The 26288-nt window shown below is 40.1% G+C and overlaps 1 protein-coding gene across 1 annotated transcript in view; it reads left to right on the top strand.

Annotated features, from left to right (window-relative positions):
• RNF144B (ring finger protein 144B) overlaps positions 1-26288 on the top strand; it is a 110440-nt gene that overhangs the window by 43090 nt on the left and 41062 nt on the right. Inside the window, exons 4-5 of the mRNA XM_089682265.1 lie at positions 11188-11248; positions 25393-25597. Of these exons, the coding sequence (XP_089538391.1) occupies positions 11188-11248; positions 25393-25597 (266 nt within the window). The remainder of the gene's footprint in view (positions 1-11187; positions 11249-25392; positions 25598-26288) is intronic.

Here is a 26288-nt window from a genome sequence, read left to right as displayed (position 1 = left end):
TCAGAGCTAAGACCTGATACCTGTTATTAGCTCAATTTTAAGAGAGAGAATGTGGCTCTTTACAATCCTTAAATGGGAAACCAACCAAAATGTCCAAAGCTCACTATCCTAATATTTATATTCTATTTAGTTTTTTGTTTTGGTATCTCTGTACCTTCTAATCAGCTAGATGGAATACAGATTCTTTGATGTAATTTTTTTAGCTGTATTGGTGCACTTGCATCAAAATCTTGTGTGTTACTAAACCCACAACAGTAAAATTACTCTTTATTTGCAGTATAGCATGCTTGTTATACTCGCTGTAGAACCTAAGGGGTTAATCCTACATATTGTGTTAAAAAGGCTGTTTGATCCTGTCTTCTCTGATCCTGCCCTTCATTCTTTTTCTTCTGACCCCAATCCATCTGCTGATAGTACAGAGCTCTAGGAGTCACTCTGCACCTGCTCAGTTTAGTGTGTATCGTTTGAGAGTTTTTTTTTTCACTTTGGGAGGGTGCATGTGATCAGTACAGGGCCAATCAGTACAGTCCTGACAAAGGGTCAGGGGTTGTGCAGCGTCTTAGGACAGTCAGAGCAGAATGAAAACTCCTCCTACAAGCTTTAGCCAGTGCTTGGTCAGACACTGATAGAAGTCACAAGACTGCTCTTACTGCTGATGAAAAAAGTTATTTATCAGTTTATATTTAATAAAATAATTGCATTTAAATGTTCTGTGTAGTGTGGGAGACCAGATATAGTGAATGTAGGGTCCTGGGTTTAGTAACAATTTAATTGTTGGTGCAAGTAAAAAAAGTATCACAGACAGTGCTTAGTTGTTTATGTGATGTAATGAAGAGCTGAACACCTGATTCACACCGATGCATTGTGGGATTCTCAGCGATTTCTGTGCCTTTCCTGCACCACATGACAATGGCAATCTGTTCATGTAAACTGCTGCTAGTGTCAATGTTAATATAACGACATTCCAAAAACAGTTCACAAAACTCAGTGCGATTGGCCTAATTGGATCACATTGGTGCAAACACCCATGCTATTTGATTACAGTGCAGCAAAAAAAAGTGCATGCGCCTTTTTTTTTTGTGCAGGTGCGGTGCGATTTGGGCCATACAAAATGAATGGGCTCAATTAGCACTGCAAAGAATCACATGTGAGGAATGCGAAGCGATTCCTGTCCAAATCACATGCGGTTTCCGCGCCACATCGGTGTTAACTAGAACTAAATGGGAGGGTGTCTTACCCAGTAAACAGTAAGATTCTTGCTGTTAATGTTCAAACTGTAAAAGAGAAATTATGCTAAAAATGTAATCAGTTGAGTAACCTCCACGTTTTATTGTTTCCAGATTTGATACATGGGTCTTTGTTGTGTCTAAAGCACTCATCTGCTACTGTTACTAGGACCATTAGGTCAACATGAAGGTGAATGTAAAAAGAGGGAGATGTAACAACCCTTACAATTTGCTTATCAGTACTACCAAGGGATAGCAAAGAACATTTCTCACTAACAAAGACAAAAAAATTCATTATTTAGAATTTTTTTTTTAATGTATTTCATTAAAGTGGCAATATAAACTTTATAAATGATCTTACTGAATTATATAAAGAAAAACTGATTGAAGGGTTGACATATTTACCATACTTACCTTTCCCACCAAGTTCAGGGGGTATAGCACCTTGGGATCACGTGCAACAGCCGTTTATTTTAAGCTTTTTATTTTAAGTATTTTTCTTTAAAGCAAACAGAATATATCTTCCAGCAGCAAAACAAAACTTCAGGAAACACAAAAGTCTGCATATCTTCAGCACAAACCCGAATATCAGACATACAAAGTCCGGCTTCTGATGTTTTCAGTTTTTAGCACACGTGCAGCACACAGAGAGGTCTCCTCTTAACTCCTACTCAGTCCACTAGCACTAGGAGGTTCCTGCCTGATGTGCTGCTTCCTGGAGGCTGCTTTACCCTGTAGGGACAGGAGTGCCTGCGGTCAGGAGTGCCTGCGGTCAGGAGTGCCTGCGGTCAGGAGTGCCTGCGGTCAGGAGTGCCTGCGGTCAGGAGTGCCTGCGGTCAGGAGTGGAGGTCCTTTTCCCACCAGAATGTCACTCTAGACCTCCAAAATTCTGTATCCCAAATAAGCCACTACTAATGCTGGGAGGACTGCGAGTCAGTCCTCTCCTTTACTTGACTATCCCGAAATTCCTCACCTATCACAGGTGGGACCCCTGAGTAACCAAAACATTTCCATTAACCACTTGGTAAGCGTGCTATAGCTAAATGACAGCTACAGCACGGTTACCCAGTTCTGGGAGGGCATCATATGACGTACTCCCATAATGCACCCTTCCACGCGCCCCCAGGGGGCGTGCACCCGATGATCTCCGTTATCGCTGTGTTCTATGGACACAGCTGATCACGTAATGAGGTAAAAGGCCAATCACAGCGGCCTTTTACCATGTGATCAGCTGTGTCCAATGACACAGCGGATCACAGAGTAAAGAGATAAACATCCAGTGCTCTTGAGTATGGAGAGCATGTGCCCACGTTGCAGCGCAATGTTGTTAGGCACTAGTGTTGTCATGTGTGGATGGGGAGAGGGTCTTGAACCCCTTAAAGCTCTTCCCAGAGGGATGAACAATTCACCTGATAATCAATGGTAAAGTGAGTATAAGTAGCTTACAGGATCAGCCTTTGAGCGATCCTGTTGCTCTGTCCTGCATAGGTAAAGCACAAGTTCACTCTAAATATAAAGTTTCCAAATTCCCTTTATAGAATAAATTTATACTTAAAGCGGAACAACACTGTATTTGAGCACCACAAACCAAAAGTGCCATTTGATTCATACTAAAAAACAAAAAAAAACCCCATCCATCCTTTTCTCCATGCTTTATTTTGCTGAGAAATCACTTTAAAGAACACCCCCCTCTAGCATTTCTGCCCATCTTGAGTAGGGGCAGATGATTCATGTAGCATATATTGCCAAAGCTTCATTGAACAAGCTGAGGTTAGAAGCTGATTCATTTCTACTTCTAATCATACCGTGTAGGAACATGTGTAGACTACTTAAGAGAAGTATTTCATCACATTATTCTCACTTCCAATATACACCTAACTAGTGGTAGATAAAGAGCAATGTTCTACAAATGTTTCTTTATGTTCGATGGCTTTGGAAACTACCAAAAGATCTTTACCTTTTAAATATAGTGTTATTTTCTGATGAAGGCAGAAACAGTAATAACCTGATATTCAAACCCTTCTCCACTTTACTAAAAAAAAGTTGCTTGTTGCATCCTCTGTCCCCGATGGGGAGATTCCCATCACTGCCTGTTCCACCATAAACTGCAAACAAACATTCAACTGAGGTTCCCATTCACTTGTGCACTAGGTCCAAGACTAATGCAGCCGCTTTGGCTCAAGTTGAGTTTTTTTAAAGCATGTCTAACTCAAAAATAAAAATATAATATATTAGTTTACCATTCCTTTAAAGAGAAGTATGGGCTTCAGGAAAAAAAATACTCACCTAGGTGGATGCAGCATCGGTCTGAACGTACATCTGTCCCCTGCCACATCTAAGACTGATTGCCGAGTACTCATTCTTCAGTGAGCAGAGAGTTGGTGACGGTCAGTCTGTGGCTCTCTGATCTGCCCCTCCAGCACTCACTGGAGCGCTGGGCTGCGCTGAGAGGCTGAGCCAGCTGCCGGTTGAGACATCTGGGTGGATAACAACTATATGGTTGGGATCTTTTCAGAGCCTGGACCAGGCTTTAGCCCACTGAGGGATGAAAGTGGGTTACAGAAATGCAGAGTGAACTGCACTTCTGTGATCCACATGAGAAATACAGCCAAAATAGCTGTGGCTATACTTCTCCTTTAAATGAGGCACCTGTTTTATTTTTCTTTTTTCAGGCTTTTTTCCTTTAGCCTGGGTTCACACTTCCGCAGTGCGGCATATCGCATGTGATTCGCACCACATTCCTGTGCAAATCACATACAAATTCTGTGCAGTGTGATTTGAGCCATACATTTTGTATGGCTCAAATCGCTCCGCATGCACAACAAAAAGGTGCAGGACCCTTTTTTTGGTCCGCACTAGAATCTGATCGCATGGGTATTCACAACCGTTCTGCACATCCACCGCATTTTGCAAACCAATTTCGGGGTATTGGGGTGCGATTGTGATGCAGTGCGGAATTCGCGCAGAAACCGGTGTGAATTCCCCAGTGTGAACCCAGGCTTAATTTAACATAGTAGCTCTGTGAAACCCTCTGTGACACTGGGTGGCTTTGCTCACTCCCCCAGTCTATTAGTAGTTTATAGAAAAATAAATAACATTGCTTTTTCTTTCCATTCAGCTCACAGGAAATGACAGTTACACTGCATTTTTTTGCAAGACCAACAGGTATTTTTTGTACTTTCTGAACAATGTTGCCAAAAAAAGAAACTAATCTAAGGATTACCATTGAAGTGATGGTGAACAGGGACTTCTATGGGAATGGTATCTTGGTGCAACTCTTTGAGCTGAGCCTGGGTCTCCAGTTCTGCAAGCTAAGCCTGCAGAGTAATGACACCATGGTCCTCTTCTCCAACAACCTCCAGGACTGCGGCAACATTTTACAAGTGACCTCAGACTACTTCAATATATTACATTTTTGTTTTCGGGTTTAGTTATCCCTTAGGGCTTGTTCCCACCAGTGAGTCAAGCTGATTGACAGTGTGCTGGGATTTACTGTGCTGGGTTTTTGCTTTATGCACTTACAATGCACGGGCTCGTGTAACCTGATGCACTGAAAGTATTGCATGCAGTACTTTTTTTCACCATGTTGGTGTGAACTAACGCCAATTACAACAAGGCATTAAGCTGTCAGTATAGCCCCAACGCATCTATTGTGAATAGGCCCTTAAAGTGGTAGTAAACCGCATTAAAAGCAAAAAAACAAAGTGATCCCCTCGCAGGGTAATGTCATAATGTGCTAATGGTACATTCTAGCATGTTTATGACAGACTTACCCAAAAAATGAATCCATCCAGTGGCTGACACAACTTCAATCTTCACCCGGTCTTCCTTCCGTCCAGCCGTTTAAATGGCCGAGCCACGAAGATGTCACTCCCGCGCGTGCACGTGAGTGTCTCGCCTGCGGCACAGATATCATGTAAATATCTCCCTAAAGTAGATATTTACTGTACCCACAGGTAAGCTTTATTATGGGCTTACCTGTAGGTAGACAACAATAGGAGTTTAGTACCTCTTTAAAGCCCAACTCTGCAAAGGTTTACTTCTCATTTTGTCTAGGGGAGAAGAGAAACCATTTTACTTACTTGATCCTCCGCTTCCTTGACGGGCAGCACTTTCCGACGATCCAGAGATGGACTGTCTGTTGGCATCTTTACATCCAGATCAGGGCTTTGGACCCTGCTCTGGTCTTGTTGACGTCAGTACCCTAGACTGGTGAAATGTGGAGTTGCAGACACTGGGGGGGATCAGTCTAGCTGTGGGGAGGAGCGGAGGATCAGTTTGGTAAATGCTTTTTTTTCTTCCCCCAGACATAAACAAGCAATGAACCCAGGCACAGCCCTACTGAAAGGGATTTGTTTTTTTTTTTTTTTGCTATGAGTTGGACTTGTTGGAATAAAACCTGTCAGAGATATACATGGAGGTTGCCACTGCTGACTGCCTTCTGGAAATATATTTCCCTTTTTAATGTTATGGTGTCTCTTTTGATTTAATACTTTGAGTCACTGATGTGGAACAAGTATGAAGCTAAGGACTTTTACATTTCTCTGATTTTCCTAATCTGCGTAACATTTTAAGAAGGAAGTTAAAATGTGAACTTCTATATTTTTCTCATGACAGGTCTATTTTAAAGCACTAAAGTGCTTTCCCACGGATAAACAGGAATGTGACGTCTGGTTTTCTGTTTAAGACTTACAGTAGTTTATTAAGGGCAAAACAAAAGCAATAAAGTAAGAGTACAATAAAATGATAGGAACGATATTAATAACCTAAAAATACTGTATATCTAGAAATGTGAAAGTAAAACTAAAGGCAAAACATTTTTTTTTAAATTTATTTGAATAGAGGGGAGATGGATTGGAACAGCTGTCAGTTCCCACATGGAAGAAAAATATATTTTAAAAATATTCTCCCCAAATATATTGACATATATTTGAAATACTACAATTTTGGCCATATTCAATATATTTCAATAACTAAATATATGTATGTGTATGTGTGTGTGTATATACAGTATATATATATATATATATATATATATATATATATTGTATATATGTGTGTGTGTGTGTGTATATATATATATATATATATGTGTGTGTGTGTATATATATATATATATATATACACTGTATGTTGAAATGTGATTTTTTTTCTTAAGTCATTTAAAAGTAATTTTAACATATGTTTTTACATATATTTATGAATGCATTCCAAAAATGTAGATTAAATGTATTTTTAAAGACATACAGTATATTTGAAAATGTATTTTTACAAATATTAGTCATATATTTTGTAATATGTAAAAAAAAGCATTTCAACATACAGTGTATGTGTGGGGGTGTGTGTGTGTGTGTGTGTGTGTGTATATATATATATACTGTATGTGAATTCCCAAAATTATATACACCATAAATAATAAGTCCCGTGAAAAATAAATAGATGAAAGTCTAAAAATCTTCCACACTGTGAGTCTTTAACTGTGATTCCAAGTGAAAAAAATATATAGCATTGAACCATGTGCTGTGCCTGTCATACACCCCCTCTCAGGTGTGCACTCACCAGAACATAGCCTTTAATCAGCCTTATCACATAGATATCCAATTGTTGAGACAAAGAGGTTCCTCCAAGAATCACCGATAATATGAATGGTTTCCAGGATCATAATAAATACTCTTTCTATGTAACTATGGAGAAGAGTATTTATTGTGATCATGGCAACCATTCATATTATGGGTGATTCTTGGAGGAGCCTCTTTGTCTGAGTGCACACCTGAGAGGGGGTGTATGACAGGCACAGCACATGGTTCAATGCTATATATTTTTTTCACTTGGAATCACAGTTAAAGAAGACTCACAGTGTGGAAGATTTTTGGACTTTCATCTATTTATTTATTTTTCACGGGACTTATTATTTATGGGACTTATTACACAGGTCTGCAAAAAATTTTTTTTCTAGAGCTGTTTTGGTTATTCCATGTAATCTTTGTTTTTTGGTGCGCTGAATCCGAAAATGACCTCCATTTTGTCATAGGACATTACGTTTCCTGACAATTTAGGTAACTATGTTAAATAAGGCAATATCTCAAAATAAATGGAAATAGACTTCTAAAATTAAAGATTTATTACAATTTTTTCATGAAAATCCTTTTTTGAACTGAAATGAGATCACCTACACACACTAAACTTGATTCTTCTTCACTGTGAGGCTCCTATTGGTGCATTTACGCTTGTGAGCAGCATCTGGAATGTCTCTCTGAAGCATCCAACAGTAGTCTGCCATCATTGTAATGCTCCATTTTCCTTGGTATCTCCTTTCCATCTCTTTAATGTCTTGGTGGAATCGTCCACCTTGCTCCTCACTCACAGCTCCCAAATTTTCAGGCAAGTAGTCAAGGTGGGACTGGAGGAAATGCACTTTCAAACTCGTCAGGCAACCTAAAGCTTGAAATGCTTTCAGCATTCGTCCGACGATCTTTTTGTAGTGAGGATCTTTGTTATTGCCTAAAAATTTCTGTACGACTTCTTTAAATGCAATCCACCCTTCTTTTTGAGGATCCGTCATGGTATTGACAAACTCTTGATCAACTATAAGCCTTCTAATGACTGGTCCGATGAACACACCTTCCTTCAATTTGCCTCCGAAAGGCCTGGAAACTTGGTGACCAAGTATTTGAAGCATTCTCCATCTCTTGGAAGTGATTTTACAAATTGCTTCATCAATCCCAATTTTATGTGGAGAGGTGGTAGAAGAACTTTATGGGAAGGTACCAAAGTTTCTCGGAGGACATTTTTTTCACCGACTGTTAGCACCCTCGGCTGCCAACTCTTCTTGGTCCAGTGATTTTGTCGGTCTTGACTGTCCCATAGACACAGAAAACAAGGGTATTTGGTATCCCACCCACTGGATTCTTCAGGAAAGATGAACCCCTTCTACCAATAGAAGCACAGACTCAGGGCTGAGGCTTGCACATACAGCGTGCTGCTGAGTATCCCAGTAGTCAGACATGTCACTCAGAGCAACACTTGTATTCACCCCCTTTGCAGGGGGGAAGGAGCAGAGATTGTTTACCTGCAAAAAAGAAAAAAAAGGGCCAGAAGAGAACTAGGGAAATGAGGAAATAGAATTTTTTTTCCCTAAAACTTGCTTAGCTTATGTATATATTGCTGACCATCAGATTTACTGTGCTATATTTTTTTTCACATAACTCGGACAACCCCTTTTAAGGTTTTTTTTTGGCATTTTATATCTTAAATGCAATTATGTGAATTAATTAATAGTAACTTGGAGTTTAAATTTGGTTAAAAACCCATAATATAAAAAAAAAAATTAAAAAAAAGTGATACATTTGAAGACAATTTTTTCATTTTGTGGCAAATCATGACGTCTAGGAGTTTTTTCAATATTTTATTTGTTTTCAGCACACCAAAATACATGGAAATTAGATGAAAATAATCAAACAGCTTTTTAGTCGCAGACCTGTGTTATGGTGTATATATTTGGGAATTCACTATATTTTGAAGTCACGTGTGTGTGTGTATATATATATATATTTTTATTTTTAATTTTATGCACATTTTGCTTGCATTGCAGGACTGTCAATGAAGACAGAAAATAATGCACCGCTATTGATCACTATTATTGAGGGTGGTAATATTTAAAGTATTTTTAAAATATATTTTTCTTCCATGTGGGTTGTTATTGCAGTATGTGTCCCCGGCTGTCTGAGTCCTGTTTACCATTATTATTGAAAGTAAATCCCAAATTTTGGGTTGTCCCCAGAAAAGAGAGGAAAAATGTTCCAAAGAGGACACTAGTTCTGGTGACCTGGGGATTACCTAATTTGCATTTAATTTCCTCTCACTTCCTGTTTGGCTTTGGGACAGGAAGTGAAGGGAAATCTGCCCAATGGGACAAAGATGCCAAAAATAAACCTTACAGGGGTTATAACCCTCCCTTACCAAACTGAAAAAAAAAAAGTATTGGGTGTAGGGGTTTTGCGGAAAGGTATAGTTCTACTTTAAGGCATGCATTTTGTTACGTTATAATTACATTTGTTATATTAGTGTTTATTTGGTACATGCTTCCCACACACAATTAGCAGATGAGGAGGACTTTCAGATAATTGTAAAATCACACACAAAACACAAAAATGTTTAGAAAAAGCATCTAATTTTTGTAGATGTGTTTTAACAAAGTGGCAATGGATAAATGGTTCTTGCCTTCACATTCAGTTTCTGGGTTTTCCTTTTTTTTTTTTTTTTTTTTTTTTTCCTGTGCTTGTCGTTTCTGCCAGGCTAGGCCTGCATTGGCCATCCCTAAATCCTAACCAAAGCTAATCAAATTGTTTTCATTGCATAGAAATACAGAAAGGAGCACCAGACCAAAACTGGATAAACAAGTCCAAGATCATTTTAATTGTCATCTAAAAACAGCCATTAGGGCTCATGTGTTGAACCCTGATGAAGGGGGAGTGGTGATGTACCGAAAGTGCGTTTGGTTATTTTTATATGACTTTTTTATCCAATGTGGTCTAGTGCTCCTTTTTAAATTTCTATGGTTTGAGCGACTGTTGGGGGCCCATCAAGGGAAGCCATGCTGTGTGGAAGCCCTCTTGCCAGAGCTATTGAGCTTGTTGAAGTTTTCCCTTATCTGATTACACTTTCAAATTCAAAATTTCCCAGTGTCTCTCTGAGTATGTTGCTCTGGAGGTTCTTTGTTCGTGGGCTATCTTTCCTAACACAGGGCACATTAATCTGTGGCATAATACACTGCAACATTGTAAATGGGCCCTTATGTATTTGGGAGTTCCAATGACCAATATGGAAGCTGGAAAGGTGGGGCCATGAATGTTTTACTTTTCCAGGATTTGATGCTAATTACAATTTGCACAGAACGTCAGCTGGCTATATCTCTGTATCTACTGATCACTTTGACATGTGGTTTTCACTGAAGTCAACCTCAGTTTGTGCATTCAGTCATAGTGGGCTTAGCTTGAATTGGCTGGTTTGTGACTGATTTAAATTGTATGTCACTGCAAAATACTTTGATGTCTGATGAAGTATATTATATATCAGGAAAACATTGCATGCTTTATGTCTAATTCCAAGCAGACATAACACTTGATTTGTCTATGCTTAAAATATTCTTATTTATCTGATGGAAGCTTGGTGATGACATATACATACATGTATGTGTAATAACACACAGTCAAATATTTCAGATATTTTAGAGTTCATATTCATACATGAACGACTATGCCACTGTAGCATAAGCATAACAACAACCACCATCATTTTATTTATGTGCTATGTGGTAGAAATACACTTGAACCACTCCTTAGATAATGATATATTTATGGCAATGTATTTTCCTCTATCAAAGCTGAACTCCAGGCATATATAAAAAACAATCAGTGCAGCCTGCCATGCATTCATTAAAAATTATTAAATGTATTAGCGTAGTGTAGTAGAAGTATGTCCATCTGTCTTGATAACCTCCTGTAACCTTCTGTACAGCAAGATGTAGACAGGGAGAGGGAAGACAGCAATAGAAATCAGTAAAGCTCTGTTCTGCTTACAGGGAACATTCTACCAGGAGGAGAGAGCTGAATGAGCAGAAAGATAACCTCACCAGTGTGCTGCAGCTCCTTCATTGTCCAATCAGCAGGCAGGAGGTGTGTTTTATGATCAAGCTGTGCTTTTGCGGTTTTGGAGATCGAGCAAATGACTTTGTCTGCCAGGAATGGCTAGATAACACGAATCTCCACACAGAACCTAGATCACAAGAATCTCTTCCCAGAACCTAGGTCACAAAAATTGCTGCACAGAACTAGAAATCTTTTAGCAGAGAAATCGGTTCCTATATATGTATTTCAGTTAGCTAATTGCCTGGCGTTCAGCTTTTCTTTGTATGTGATATGTACAGATTTTTTAATATAACTCTGTTCCTTTTGCATTTCAGATTGCTTGTTTAGTAACCATTGATCAGCTACATTTGTATCAGCGGCTAAAGCTTGAGCGAGGTATAATTCATTTTCATTTTTTTCCAATTCATTTTTTTCTCAACTTTTATTTGTAAAATTATGCACTTGTTAATATTGAAAGCGTTTAGTTTCTTTTTATATGATATGTTTGTATGACAGAATATTGGAAGGGAATTGAAAAGGAACACATAGGCAGTAATGATGAAAACCTGAAGATATATGACAGGGTAAAAAGAAAAAAAAAAAGTTAATAGGAACACTGTTTTTAATAAGATTTGATCAGGAAAATGCTCAGTTTTTCTAATATAAATAATCCTACCTGTAGACTTAGTTCTTGGAGTGGGAGCATGACAACTACATGTTGTTTGAATCCGCTATTATTGTAATAGTAGTGTGGAATGTTAAATCTGAAACCACCCAGGCAGTTGAGATGATGTTGTGTTAACAAGTACATCGATGATGGGTGTTACTGTCCTTTAATATTATAGAATCATATATTTAACACAGGCTCTATTAGTTGTACTGTAGCACCTAATTTGTAAAGTTGAACACTAGCCAAATACAGAGATGAAATACATTTAAGTATACTTTACCTGCCAATGAATTTGTATTTCTGCCCACCCAATCCTGATATATTTACAGCTCCCCCGCCTAACGCGGCCAGGTGGATAATACCATTTACTTTAAGAAATACAACGGTATCTTCATGCCCCTCCACCTACTGAATGGACAGTGAATGAGCAGCACAAGATTGATACAGCAATCCCACTACTCGCTCTGATCTCTTCTCTTATAATAGGTTCTTAGCCCTTCTTTCCTAGTCTGAGAATACCAAGTCATAGTTAGATATCTATACTATCTGCAATTAAAAAATAATTGTAATGCTTCATTAATAACTACATAGATACATTGATTTGTGTTGTTTACTCTATATATGCCTGGGGTTCAGCTTTAATTTAAGCAGGTCACATTACAAAAATTGTGGGAACACTGAAGAAAGCATTTTATAAAAGACTTCCAGCATTCTGTGTCATGCTGATAAGATACAGTGAAAGGAGAAGTGACTTTTGTCTGCTTTACTCAGAATTCACAGCCCAGATTTTAGAGAGAAGTAAATAAGAGACAGCAAGTATATTTGACTTGTATAGGTCATGGCCCGACTATATGTAAGGTATGGCTTTTTAGCTATAGTTCCAACTAGTTAAACACCCGTCGTATCAGTTGCATACATTTTTTTTACATGTTGGAACAAGTAAGTGGAACGTTATTGAGCGTAACAGAAATAGATCATTTACATGCATTTCTTCACTCGCCTGAAACACGATTTAAAAGAACATACGAGATCTTTCTTATTGGACCTGTCATGAAAAGAGTGACTACATAAATTTACCTAACCTATTGCAAATAAAGACCAAAATGTTTTTCTGAATTTACTTGATTAAAATGACATTTAAAGGACATTTGTTATTAAGTATATACCGACTTCTTCCTGGAGTGCTAGAAAATTCTTGGCTGTGTCTGGATTCAGTGCTTTCAGGGACATTGGTGTTCAACAAGCACGATATGAATTAGGAACTGCTGATCTGTATACTTCAAGTCAGTGGCTCTAAATAATTGAGGCCAGAGACAGCCAGGGACTTTGCATTTTCAAAAGGAGCTGATCATTGGCAGCCCTGAAATTTCTCATATGGCGCATTTTCCATGTGCAAGGAGTTGAAGCGGAACTTCACCAAAAAGAGGAAGTTCAACTTTTCTTACTCCTCCCCCCTTCTCTAATTATTTAGAATGTTTTTCTGTTTTGAATGGGTACCTAGTTTTGAGAAGTACCCACTCCCCACTTCCGCTCGAACTGCCTGTGCGATCAGAGCAGAAGTTCTCCCTGTGCCCCCCCCCATTATAAATGTTGCAACCTCATGGGACACGGAACAGTTCCTAGGAAGATGTGGGACTGCATGCGCAATGGAGTGCAGGCTGTGAAGCCACAAGGAATCTTAGCCGACTTACCACAGTAAACTTGGTAAACCGGGAACCTGAAGATCAGTAAAGAACCAGATCGGTTGAGAACCGTGCTGAATCCCTTAACAGGTAAGTGTCCTTTTATTAAAAGTCAGCAGCTGCAGTATTTGTTGCTGCTGACTGTTAATTTTATGCAAACTGACAGAATCTCCTCTTTTTTCATACTTACTAATTGATATTTGACTAAAACATAACCTCTTCATTTTTGCCTTAAGCCCTGTACACACGGGCAGAATATTGGCCGGTATCGACTTGTTCAATAGAAACCGGCTGACATTTGAGCTGTGTACACCCACTTGTCCAACAGAAGCTGGCCAATTGCTGCCATTGCTAACCGGTGTGGTGGGGGCAGTCCCCCTGTCAGAACACAATAGCTCAGCAGGGAGATCTCTGCACTAACATTGGACAGTTAGTACAGCGAACACCTTTTGAGCTCTTCAGCTTTTTTTTTGTTCAGCCGCTGGGTTGAACGAAAAAAAATCTGATGTGTACCCAGCATGAGACTCAGAATAATTTGTTTTTTGAGATAGCCTTGCAAGATTTTGTCCACGAAAAAAAACTGCTGCCGACAGAGGTACCTGCACAAAACTTAAGCAGTCTCCCAAACTTTGCTGCCACAGCCAAACACAGGCACTTCAATTAGACCCACCCCCTACACATTACTATTGCTGCCCCCTGATGATTAGGGACCATTAGGAATGGTCTATACACCAGTAGAAGATCCGTGTGGTCAAAGTGATCACAGTGACAAGAAAATTTGAAGGAGCAGGATGGAAAATGAACAAAATGCTAAGGCCTGGTTCACATGGGGCGTATCAATGCATACCCCATGTGAGGGTTATGTTTACCTGCCCAGGGATGCACAGGGGTTTCGTGCATTCCACGCAGGCAGTCCCATTGATGTCACTCTGCACACAGTGGCTACACCTTGTGGGTGAGGGTGCATGTCCTTGAACACACACTGTGTGAGCTCCGGTACCCGCACCCATACAGATGTCAAATTGGGAGCAGTGGCTGTGTCTGTGCAACTGTTGTGAATGACGCCTAACTGTGAATGTGGTTTTCGTTCAGGAAAGAATTCCTGTTTAATATGCCTGAGAATCAATTCAAACAGCAGGTCTGGGTGAAACTTTAGGAGCTTTTGAAAGATTAGTTGACTCAGTGATGGCAAGAAAGAATGTTCTGGCAAATGATTTTTCTATGAATGTTCAAATGAAAGTCAAACTGTGTATGGCCAGCTTAAGCAGCAAGGTCCTATACTAGCGGGATGTGAAAAGTAGGTTGGGGAATTTGCTGAAGGCATGTGTATGTGAAGTCAAGCAGTGAATAGTCACGTTATCACACACCAAGGGCTTCTTCAGTGTTCCTACCGCTTTTGTGTAAAAACAAGGACAGTAATAGAGTAAGAAACTAGATCTCTTCACAGTCGCTCTATAGCTCTCTAACAAAGACCAGCAGCACAAGGATATAGGAGAATTGAATAGTATGGGGTAGGTGTCTCTTCTGTATTAAGCTGAAACTGGGAGAACCATTATAGCTAGTGACTGTGTTATTGTAAACATTTAGGAGTGATTATACAGATGCAGGATAAATACCCCTGTTGGACACCATAGACCGGTCCTGACCAGGGGCGGACTGACCATTTGGGAACTCTGGCACTGCCCGAGGGCCCGGGGTCAGTAGGGGGCCCCATGAGATGCCCCTGGTACCTTTCATAGGCTTTTTTGGGTGTGGTTTGAGTGCGGGCAAGGACACAGGGGCCCCATAATCTTCTATTGCCCGGGGGCCCCATGAGTTGTCATTCCACCCCTGGTCCTGACCATTTACTTTTCTGCACTGTAACCAAACAATACAGTTTGTTCGTGATTGTTACTGAATAAAGGAACAGCAGCTCACTACACAGGTCATATACTGTAGGTGTTCTCTTCTCCAGGCAGCAGACTTCTGTCTGTTAGATGCAGAGTAGTACAATATAATAGAGCCTGATATGTTTATAGTGACCCCACTGTCTGTCCCAATTGAATGCTAAATGTGCATGGGATTACATGAGGGTATAACAAAAACAGACATTGCTATTTACAAGCACATTTAAAGAGGAATTCTAGCTTACACCTAACTAGTTTTTAAACCGTCCCTACCCCTCTCCTAATATCTATGCTAGCTAACCTGTGTTAAAAAAGATATATATACTTACCTATATTCAGGCTGCTCTGGCCCGTTGCAATGATCTCCCCTGTGTCAGCCAGTGGCAGTTGCAGGGAACAGGAGGGAGCACTCAGACAATGGCTAGTCAAGCCTGGAATGATAACGTCACACATAGGCTTCAATGACCCATCCATTATTTGGGCTGCCTCCTCTTCCCTGCAGCTGCTCTGGCTGACAGAGGAGAGCCAGATTGTGTGACCAGACCAGAACAGTCTGAAAACAGGTAAGTACACTGCTCAAAAAATTAAAGGAACACTTTTTAATCAGGGTATAGCACCAAGTCAGTTAAACTCCTGGGATATTGATCTGGTCAGTTAAGTAGCAGAAGGGGGGTTGTTAATCAGTATCAGCCTCTTTGGTGTTAATGAATTTAACAGATGTACTAGATGGGCAACAATGAGACGACCCCTAAAACAGGAATGGTTTTACAGGTTAAGGCCACTGACATTTTCACCCTGAGCATGTGACAGACGTGAAAGGGTCTGGAGAAGCTGTGGAGAATATTATTCTGCCTGTAACATCGTTCAGCATGACCGTTTTGGTGGTGGATCAGTGATGGTCTGAGGAGGCATATCCATGGAGGGACATGCAGACCTCCTACATGCTAGACAATGGCACGCTGACTGCCATTAGGTATTGGGATGAAATCTTTGGACACATTGTCAGACCTTACTCTGGTGTAGTGGGTCCTGGGTTCCTCCTGGTGCACGAGAATGCCCGGCCTCATATGGCGAGAGTATTCGGGCAGTTCCTGGAGGATGAAGGAATTGATAACATTGAATGGCCCCCACACATGCCTGACCTAAATCCAATAGAACATCTATAGTAATATCATGTTTTGGTCCATCCAACGCCACCAGGTTGCATGTGTTCAGGAGCTCAGTGATGCCCTGGTCCAGATGTGGGAGGAAATACACCAGAACACCGTCTGTCGTCTCATTAGGAGTATACCCCAATGTTGTCAGGCATGCATACAAGCACGTGGGGGCCATACAAACTACTGAGAAACATTTTTTCAGTTGCTGCAATGAAATTTCAGCAAAATTGACTAGCCAGCTGCATCGTTTTTTCACTTTGATTTTTGAGGTGTCTTTGAATTCAGTCCTCTGTAGATTGATAATTTTCATTTCCATCAAACAATGGGGCATCCTTTTGTTCCTAACACATTGCCCAGTCCCTATCAGTATAGATATCCAGCATGATATTTTTCCCCATTGAGATCTGATGTGTTTTCAAAGTGTTCCTTTAATTTTTTTTAGCAGTGTGTATATATACAGTATCTTTCTTACACAGGATAGTCAGCATAGATGCTAGGAGGGGGAAGGGGACACTTAAGCCTAGATAGGTGTAAGCTGAAATTCCATTTATGTATTTTTTTAAATGATTACACAGCTGGATTAATTGAATGATTTACATATGGCTGCACTTAAATTTTATTATATTGGTACTCTACAATGTACCACCTACGTCTGGTCGTCTAGTAAATTTCATCACTGTCTCTGCTTATATTTCTATCAAGGGCATCACACATAGGTACTTTTACACCATTTTTGTTGAAGTAAATATGTATGAATCACCAGTTCATGGGTATTGGTGTTCTCAGAAAACAAATTCCACTTTAAGTATTTTAAATGAATACACAACTGGATTAATTGAATGATTTATATATTTTACTGTATTGGTACCGTACAATGTACGTCTGGTCGTCCAGTAAATTTCATCACTGTCTCTGCTTATATTTCTGTAAAGTGCATCACACATAAGTACTCTTATACCATTTTTGTTAATGAAAATATGTATGAATCACCTGTTCAAGGGTATTGCTGTTCTCCGAAAACAACTCATTCTATTGCAGAATAAAAGTGTGAATCATACGTTCATGTAGTCCGTTTCCATTTAAAAAAAACCTGTTTAAATCGCAATACTGCTAAGTAGTTCTGTGAATAGCCAGACAGCTCACTGCTTACAGGTCTGATGGGGATCAGGTAAATGAGGATCTACTGTATTTAAACACATACTATAGGCTTGTGAATCATTCATTTAAATTTGTAGGCTACAGTATGTACTGCTCATGGTCATTCTTGGGAAGTTCTGCACTTCTGTACTTCTATCTCACCACTGCTCCCATTAGAGAGTTATTTACTAAAACTGGAGAGTGCAAAATCTGGTGCAACTCTGCATAGAAACCAATCGGCTTCCAGGTTTTATTGTCGAAGCTTAATTGAACAAGCTGAAGTTAGAAGCTGATTGGCTACCATGCTCAGCTGCACCTGATTCTGAGTGCACCAGTTTTAGTAAATCTACCCCATTGCATGTAACTGTCAGCGTAGGTTTACTGTTTTACTATTAAAATTGGCACATTGTTAGGTATTAATGTGTGGTGTCACTAAACGATACATCTAATCTTACAGTTATTACAGGATATGTGTGGTGCTTTCTAAAGAATATACTACAGGACTTAATCACATAATGGGGTTGGTTTACTAACACTGGATGGTGGAAAATGTGGTACAGTTCACCATCGAAACCAGAATCCATTTCCAGGCTTTTTATCAAAGCTTAATTGAACAAGCTGAAGTTAGAAGCGGATTGGCTACCATGCAGACCTGCACCAGATTTTGCACTCTCCAGTTTTGGTAAATCGGCCCCATTGCATCCTTTCCTTATATTGCTGTTATTATTCATATATTTGCACCCTTAGTTATGACTACGAACTGTTCCAAAACAAACTTATTATGCCCATTCAGATTTGCTGTGATACCCCATGTACCAAAAACAGATACTCATCTTTCCTTGCACTCCTTTATGCTGGGAGGCACCTTCGCGGATAAAGGAGCATGTGATTTAATCCAAGGTGATACCACTCAGCCAATCAGCTCAGTCACACAGGGAGCTAATAGAACTGTGTAAGCTCTGACTCCAGAGATTCTTCGCTTACACAGGGATTTCCATTTGCTCCCACCGACTAAACTGGGCTAGGATCAAGCAATAGGAAGGCAAATCTGTGTTACTGTGGTGGGCTGCACTAAAGTGAACCTGTTGCTTTGCCCTGCATTTCAGGATGATATGTTTCAATTTTTTAAATTAAATATGCATGTTCATTTAAATGAGCTATGTTGTACTTTGTTGTTTCCTAAAATACGTGAGGACATTTTGTAGCCTGGTTTGTGGATGTAGCCATAAAAACCCATTTCCCAACATTATCTATACTGTAGTTAAAGTGCAGAATAAAGTTCTTTTAAAAGAGGCACCATAGGCCAATAAGTCAAAATACCTGTCCACAACAAAATAAAACATTAATTTGGCTCAAGCTTTATTGGGGTCTTCTGCCTTCCTCTGGATCAACTGTAGGTATAGGACTGTGGCTATAGGATTATATGTGTGTGTGTGTGTATATATATATATGTGTGCGTGTGCGTGTGTGTGTAGGGCTTTTTTTTCAGCGGGAGTGCAGGGAAACACAGTTCCGTGATCTCCAGCACTGAATGTATGTAATGCCAAGGAGTGCTGGAGGGTCTATTGATGCTGGCTGCTGGGGGAGGGGGGTCTACTGTTGCTGGGGAAGTCTGTTGTTGCTGCTTGGACCTGTTGTTGCTGGGGGGTCAATTGTTGCTGGGAGGGACCTTCTGTTGAGGGAAGGGTCTATCGTTGCTGGCTGCTGGATTGGCTATTGTTGATGATGAGGATCTTTTGTTGCTGGGGGGAGTTTATTTTTGCAGAGGGTCTATTGTTGTGAGGGGATCTATTGTTGCTGGGGGAGGTTTATTGCTTCTGTCTATGGGGGATCTATTTTACTGATTTTCTTGTTATTGACAAATTATATACAAATTACTTAGCATCACAAAATGATACTTTGTTCTGTATTCTCTAAAAAGGGTGGTACGGGGAGGTAGGTCATGGGTGAAACCAAGGGACAGTAAAGGGGTAGGGATCAGAGACAAGGGGTAAATCAGAAAGGGGGAATACCTGCACCTATTCTCTGAGGAAAAAAGCCCTGTATATATGTGTATACAGTATGTCTAAATTTTCCCCCTTTTTAATGGACTAGTTTTAATGAACTAGATGGACATGTCTTTTTTTTCAATGAGACTAATTATGTTACTGCATTGTCCCATGGGGAATAAAGAACCATGTGTTGCCCATATATAGCATGTTGGTAGTCAGTAATATGTACTTAATGTGTTGTGGAGGGGTTAAAGAGGCACACTGGGGTTGATTTTCTAAAGGCCAATTCACATCAATGCACTGATCTGCGTTTTAGTGCAGCTGTAAAATGCAGATTAGCTAAAGGACATCTAAAAAAAACAATTTCCAACCGTAACGCTGGCATATTAATGGACATCAAAATGTATGTCAGCGCGTGATAAAACGCGATTAAAATGGATGGAAATGTACATGCATTTTCCATACATTTTAGTGGGAATTGGCCCGAAAACTGGTAAATGCAAAATCTGGTGCAGCCGTGCAGGGTTGCAAATCAGCTTCTAACTTCAGCTTGTTTAATTAAGCTTTGACAAAATAACCCAGAAGCTGATTTGGTTTCTGTACACAGCTGCACCAGATTTTGTACACTCTGGTTTTAGTAAATCGCCACACTGTGTAATCAGTTATGGTGAGAAATCTTCCCATATGTGGCCAGCCCTAAGGTTTATTTATGGTGAACGTTTGGTCTGCATTTGTATTGTATGTTACTTTAGGAATTTGGGTGCAGTGCACACTAATGTGGTATACTATGTCAAGTGCACCCTAATAGAAAATACAGCATTTGGACATATTTAATTAATAGAACATGCGATACTGTGCTCTGAACCTGCATTTCCAGCAGACATTAAAGCGGAGCTCCACCCAAAAGGGGAAGTTCCGCTTTAAGGACTGCTCCCTCGCTCCCCAATAAGGATTGGCACCTTTGGGGAGCGGGTACCCGAATTTGACAGGTAACAGCTCCCACTTCCGGTCCGATCGCCTAGGCGATCGGAAACGGAAGGTGTCCTCCCTCCCTCCCTGTAGTCTTTTGGGACACGTGACAGGTGCCAGAAGACTACAGGACCATTCACAATGCGCAGCGCTACTCGCGCATGTGCAGTGGGTACGCGGCTGTGAAGCCGCAAGTTATCACAGCCGGGTGCCCACACTGAAGATGCCGGCCTCCTGGAATCCAGGACAGCCGGTGAAACGAGCTGCGGGGGGGACACCATGGGACCGAGGGACAGGTAAGTGGCTGTTTTAGCAGCTGCTGACTTTTATTTTTTGATTGGTCGAGTGGAACTCTGCTTTAATTTTAAAATGGCACTAAGCAGTGCTGAAATGCATTTCAAGCAGGATGCACAGTAAAGCCTCCTTTTAAAACAGAAGGTTTTTCATTTTTTTCATTCTGTCACATGTCCCATAAACAAGAGGTTTATTCCTCATTTCAGGACGGTGGACAGAGCAAAATCATTGTTTAATGCCCCATTGGCCAGATGCATATCCAGAACCACAGGCGTATAATGCAAATATGCAGTCGCCTAAGATTATTAAGATATTAGTTACAAACTGCATATAGCTGTTTCAGTCGATTTTACCATCATCAGTGCAGTGTATGGAAACAGTGGATTTTATTGAGTAGGGCTTGGGACCCAATGAGACAGTAAAGCCATACAGGGTATGGTGAGAAGGGACTAAAGCAATCACAAAACCCTAATTCTAACCAGTGGGGTTGATTTACTAAAGGCAAATAGATTGAGCACTTTGCAGGTGCAGTTGCACTCATTTCCCCAAGTACTTAGCGAATGTAGTGAAGTGGCACTTTGTAAAGAACAGCATTTTTGCGTGCATGTGATTGGATGATGGAAATCAGCAGATCTTCACCATATTCACTAAGCCCTGTGGAAAATAAGTGTACCTGCAAAGTGCACTGTCTATTTGCATTTAGAAAATCAACCCCAGTGTGTAGCACAATAAAGCTTTCTTAAAAGAGAAGTTATTCACATGTCTCATTACTTCATATATTCCAGAAATAAGAGGATTATTCCTCATTTCAGGACAAATATTCTACACCCCATTGGCCAGATGCATATCCAGAACGTCTTATGTATAATGCAGTTATAGGCTACTATTATATAGCCATCTATTCCAATCTACATATGGCTATTTGGCTATCATTGGTGCAATGTATGCAACCCATGCTGCAAGCACAGTGTAACTCCAACGACTGTACAGTTTTAGGATAACCACCTTAACATTAGAGCAATTTTTTTCATTGTTTGCACACAAGTAAAAATCAGCATTTTTGGCTGTAAAATTACTTAAACCCCCAGTTCAGTATAGAATGCAGAATACAAAAATAATTTCTTTTTGTTTATTTTTTGCACAATATTTGTGCGCACATTTTCAGGTAAAAACAAAATGAATTTCATTGCAAACAAGTACAAAATAATACCCAATTTTTTGGTAGACTGTACAAGATGGGGTTGCACCAAGTAAATAGAGACCAAACATGTCAAGTCTTAAAATTGCGTGCTCCCCTGATATAGCAAAAAACTACGGTTTCCAAACGTCTCCATAGATGACATTTTAAAAACCTTTACTGCTCATAAGTTTAGAGTTAACTATGAGCTCTGGCACTGGAATTATTGCCTTCATTCCGATGGTTGCGGTGATACCTCATTTGTATTTGCAGGTCTGTGCAGGGTAGAGGGTAACAGAAGTTAAGTTGAATTTTTTTTTCTACATTTATTATTAAAATTAAATTGTATTTGTTTTTTTACGTTACTTCCACGTGATAGCATTGGGCTGGTGACAGGTACTCTTTATGGAGACATTTAGGGTCCAATAGACCCCAATGTCTCACTTGCCCTGCAAAAGCAAAGAGATTTGCTAGGTGAGATGGTCCTCTGGCTGCACCAGTCAGGGAATTGAAGCTCCAAAACCAGTAGGGACAAAATCCTTGTGGCTTCCAGTTTCATCCAGTGCAGAGGAAATTGAGGAAGGCATGTTCCTTGGTTTCCTCCCACTTCCCATCCTGAAGTGGCTGGATGTGGTCCCAGGTTTTTGGTAAGAGCATAAGAACCTGGGAACCATGCTGGGGGTTGTACATGGTTCACACTTTGGGCGTGCTACATACGTCCAAAGAGCTGAACTAATAAAAGTACAGTCTACCATATCCCCCCTCATTCTCTTCAGCAAAATAGATGTAATTGCAGAATGACCACGCACACATTTGTAGTATCTGAATATAATAGCCAGCACCGGGCTGGCATGTAGTTCATCCCTTGGCAGCATGGCACCAATACTGTGTATATCCTGGGATATTGAGCTTTATACCTTCAGTTATATTTAAATCTGTGCCTTCTGTCTTGCACAATTGTATTGAACTCTTCCCTTGTGCTAAAATTGCTTATTCAGATTTTACAGCAGACAGCAAGCTTCTCAGGATGCATTAGAAGCTGCAACAAGTCACATACAGTCCACTTCATTTCCTGACTGGAGGACATCTAGCATCATCCAGCTTTTCCTCCCTAGTTTTACTATGTCCGGCCCATTCCTTTCATTCATTAGGATTTTTGTCCATTCAGCATCATACTGTATGTGAGCATTATCACATTTTCCTGTTTTCAGAAGCTATGCACTGCACCTTGCCAGACCTTGCTACCAACCATGATCTGCCGTCACTGCATAGCGAAGCAAAGAGACCTAGTGCTGAGTTTAAAATAAAGTATGTAATGAAAATGGATGGTTTTATCTTCTAATTTTATTAGCATGTTAGTGAGGGGAGAAAGGAGGTACCAGAGAACTCAAAATACTGTATAAGCAGATTAAACTTCAGCTTTAAGCTGTTCTTGATTAACAAGGATGGAATTCTGCTCTACTGAGTAGCAGAGCTTAGGAGAACTGATTTCAGCACACTGTGTAATGCTAAGAGTTTCCAAAGTTCTCTTGTTACTTGTTTTCCTGCCATGCTGTATACCTCGAGCAGCGGATAATTTCACCTTTTCTCTTGAGTCTGGCTGCATGAAAAGCAGGCAGCAGGTGACAGATGGCAGAAACACAATTCATTGTTCATGTTCCAGGCACATACAGTGTTTTTTATCATTGTAACCTAGTTTACCTTGTTTGCCGATGGATATAAAGAACCTCCTGGCACTTCACCATGCCAGCTGCAGATTGAGTGATCTACAACAAAGTTGGCCATCCATGAAATTGACCAAATCAGGTAACAGAGTCAAACACTTTTTGTTTGAGGCTATATAAAGTGATCATAGCCCAGTGCAGCATCTGACTACCTCTTTTTTTTTTGTTCCATACTTGTGAAGATATTTGTTGACTTTGAAAGTTGGCGGTGGCTATTACAAAGAGCAGTTATCAGTGGACTTGGTCTAAAATAAACTTCCTCATTAGATAAAAGGCCTGCACTTTAGTTCTGTAGTTGAATAATAAAAGGTTATATAGGAGGGAAATTTACTAAAACTGGAGCAATCAGAATCTGGTGCAGCTGTGCAGGGTAGCCAGTCAACTTCAGCATGTTCAGTTAAGCTTTGACAGTAAAACCTGGAAGCTGATTGGTTTCTGTGTAGAGCAGCACCAGATCTTGCACTATGTTTTAGTAAATAGCTCCAATAGTGTTCTTTTGTAAAGGAGGAAAATATATCAACCTGTCCCTGCATGCCTAGGTTCTAGGTGTAATCCTGGACTCTGAACTATCCTTTCAGCCCCACATCCATTCACTGTCTCCGCAACATCTCCAAGAGACACCCCTTCCTAACCAATGACACCATAAAGCTCCTAGTTCACTCCCTGGTCATCTCCTGCCTCATTTACTGCAACTCCCTCCTCACTGGCTTACCTTTTACATAGGCTATCCCTCCCTTCAGTCCATCATGAATGCTGCAGCCAGGCTCATCCGCCCTACCAACCGTTCAGCGTCTGCCACCCCTCTCTGCCAATCCCTCCACTGGCATTCGCTCACCAAAAAAATTAAATTCAAGATACTTAAAACAACTTATAAAGCCATCCACAACTCGGCTCCCTTCTACAGCACTAACCTTATCTCAAAATACCAACCAAATCGTTTTCTATGTTCCTTGCAAAACCTCCTGCTCTTTAGCTCCCTCGTCACCTCCTCCCATGCTCGCCTCCAGGACTTCTCCAGAGCCACCCCCATCCTCTAGAACTCCCTTCCACTATCTCCTACTCTGTCCACTTTTAGACGATCCCTGAACCCTTCAGAGAAGCCTATCCTGTCCCCACCTAACAACTGTACGTGTATTTTCTCTATCAGCCCATCCCCCACAGTTATTAGCGTTTATATCTCTTGACCCTCCCTCTTATATTGTAAGCTCTAACGAGCAGGGCGCTTTAATCCCAATTAAATTGTATTGTAATTGTACTGTCTGCCCTTATGTTGTAAAGCCCTGAGTAAACTGTAGGCGCTATATAAATCCTGTATAATAATAATAACATTCAAATATCTTTGGTTCTATCGACTTTCGATGGTAGTCCATAGGGGTCCCATCTATACTTATCAGAAACAGATTAGACTCTATTATGCTTATGGAACATATTTACCATACACTACCATACACATACACTACATATTTACATACACTTGTACTATCGTACAATGGGATCTCTGGTACGACTGTAGAGACCTATTTTTGTAAACCTTTTGATTTTTAGTTATTTGTCAATGGAATGCTTTCCTCCTAAAACCCCTTTATTGGTTTGATGACATTGGGAATTTTATTGTCAATTTTTTCACCTGTGGTATTGCGTAACTTGCTCTTTCGTACTACAATTAAAAATTTTGATGTATATATCATTTCTCACTTTTCAACAGTAGTTACATCAATGCCTTCATCACATTATTTTCTTTGTATATCCTTCTTTCATGACCGTCTTTGATGCTTTGATTTGTATAATGTTAACCTTTCAATAAATGTTTGTAAACAGAAAAAAAACATCTTTTGGTTCTAAAACTTTTTCAGAAGTCCATCTTGACCCCTGCAGAACATGGTGCCCAACAGCAGATTGCCAAACAGTTTGCCTGGTGGAAGATACCGATTCTGATATGCCCATATCTGTGGAATGCCGTGTTTGCCTTATGAAATTTTGTTCTGTATGCAAAAAGTCTTGGCACCCTGAACACTTATGTCAGGAAAACGAGCCTGAAGTAGTTCAACCTGAGAAAGGGTAATTTGTATATTTCATCTCATGTTATTTTTCTGTGATGTTTGTGCCCACCTTTTTTTTTTTTTTTCTAACCAAGTATGTAAGTTTGACCTCTTTAATGTATTAAGAATTATCAAGAGTCATTGCAAATCCATTTCTTCTCATGTTGGGATCACAGCTTTCAAAGTTGGTATAGGAAATTGTATTTTATTCGTGTTAGGGAGTAGTGTAGGCAATACATTAGGTTTCAGTGCAGGCAACTTGACGTTGGAAGTTTTCAGCACCAACTCCCATTGCTAAGAACCCTAAGCTCACTCCAAAACCTTAAAACTATCCCTCACACTAACCTTACCATTAACCTCAATGCTAATGTAAGACTAACTCCTTGTCTGCATGCTTCTCTGCCCTGCACTCAATCCTTTGCACTAAAGAATAAAGTTGGCAATACACTATTAGATTTTTTTTAGTTCAGCCTTAACAGATTTCTCCATTCACCCTGTACAACACAGATGGATGGTTGAACTCTGCACCAAATTTCCCCTTTCCCTTTCAGCTCTAGGATCCTGAAGCTGGGATCCACTGACCTTTTCTTTAGGTATTTGGTTAGTGTTAAGCTTAGCTTTTAGTGTTTTGGGGAAAGCCTAAGTGTTAAAGGAGAAGTTTACTTTCAGAACATGTTACATATTCCACCCATATTTAGAATGGAACATTG

This window comes from Staurois parvus, unplaced genomic scaffold, assembly GCF_062004578.1.
Source record: "Staurois parvus isolate SC_StPar_1 unplaced genomic scaffold, SC_StPar_1.0 ptg000287l, whole genome shotgun sequence".
Classification (NCBI taxonomy): domain Eukaryota; kingdom Metazoa; phylum Chordata; class Amphibia; order Anura; family Ranidae; genus Staurois; species Staurois parvus.
The sequence above is the reverse complement of the archived record's forward strand: the minus strand, read 5'-3'. Positions and strand labels throughout refer to the sequence as shown.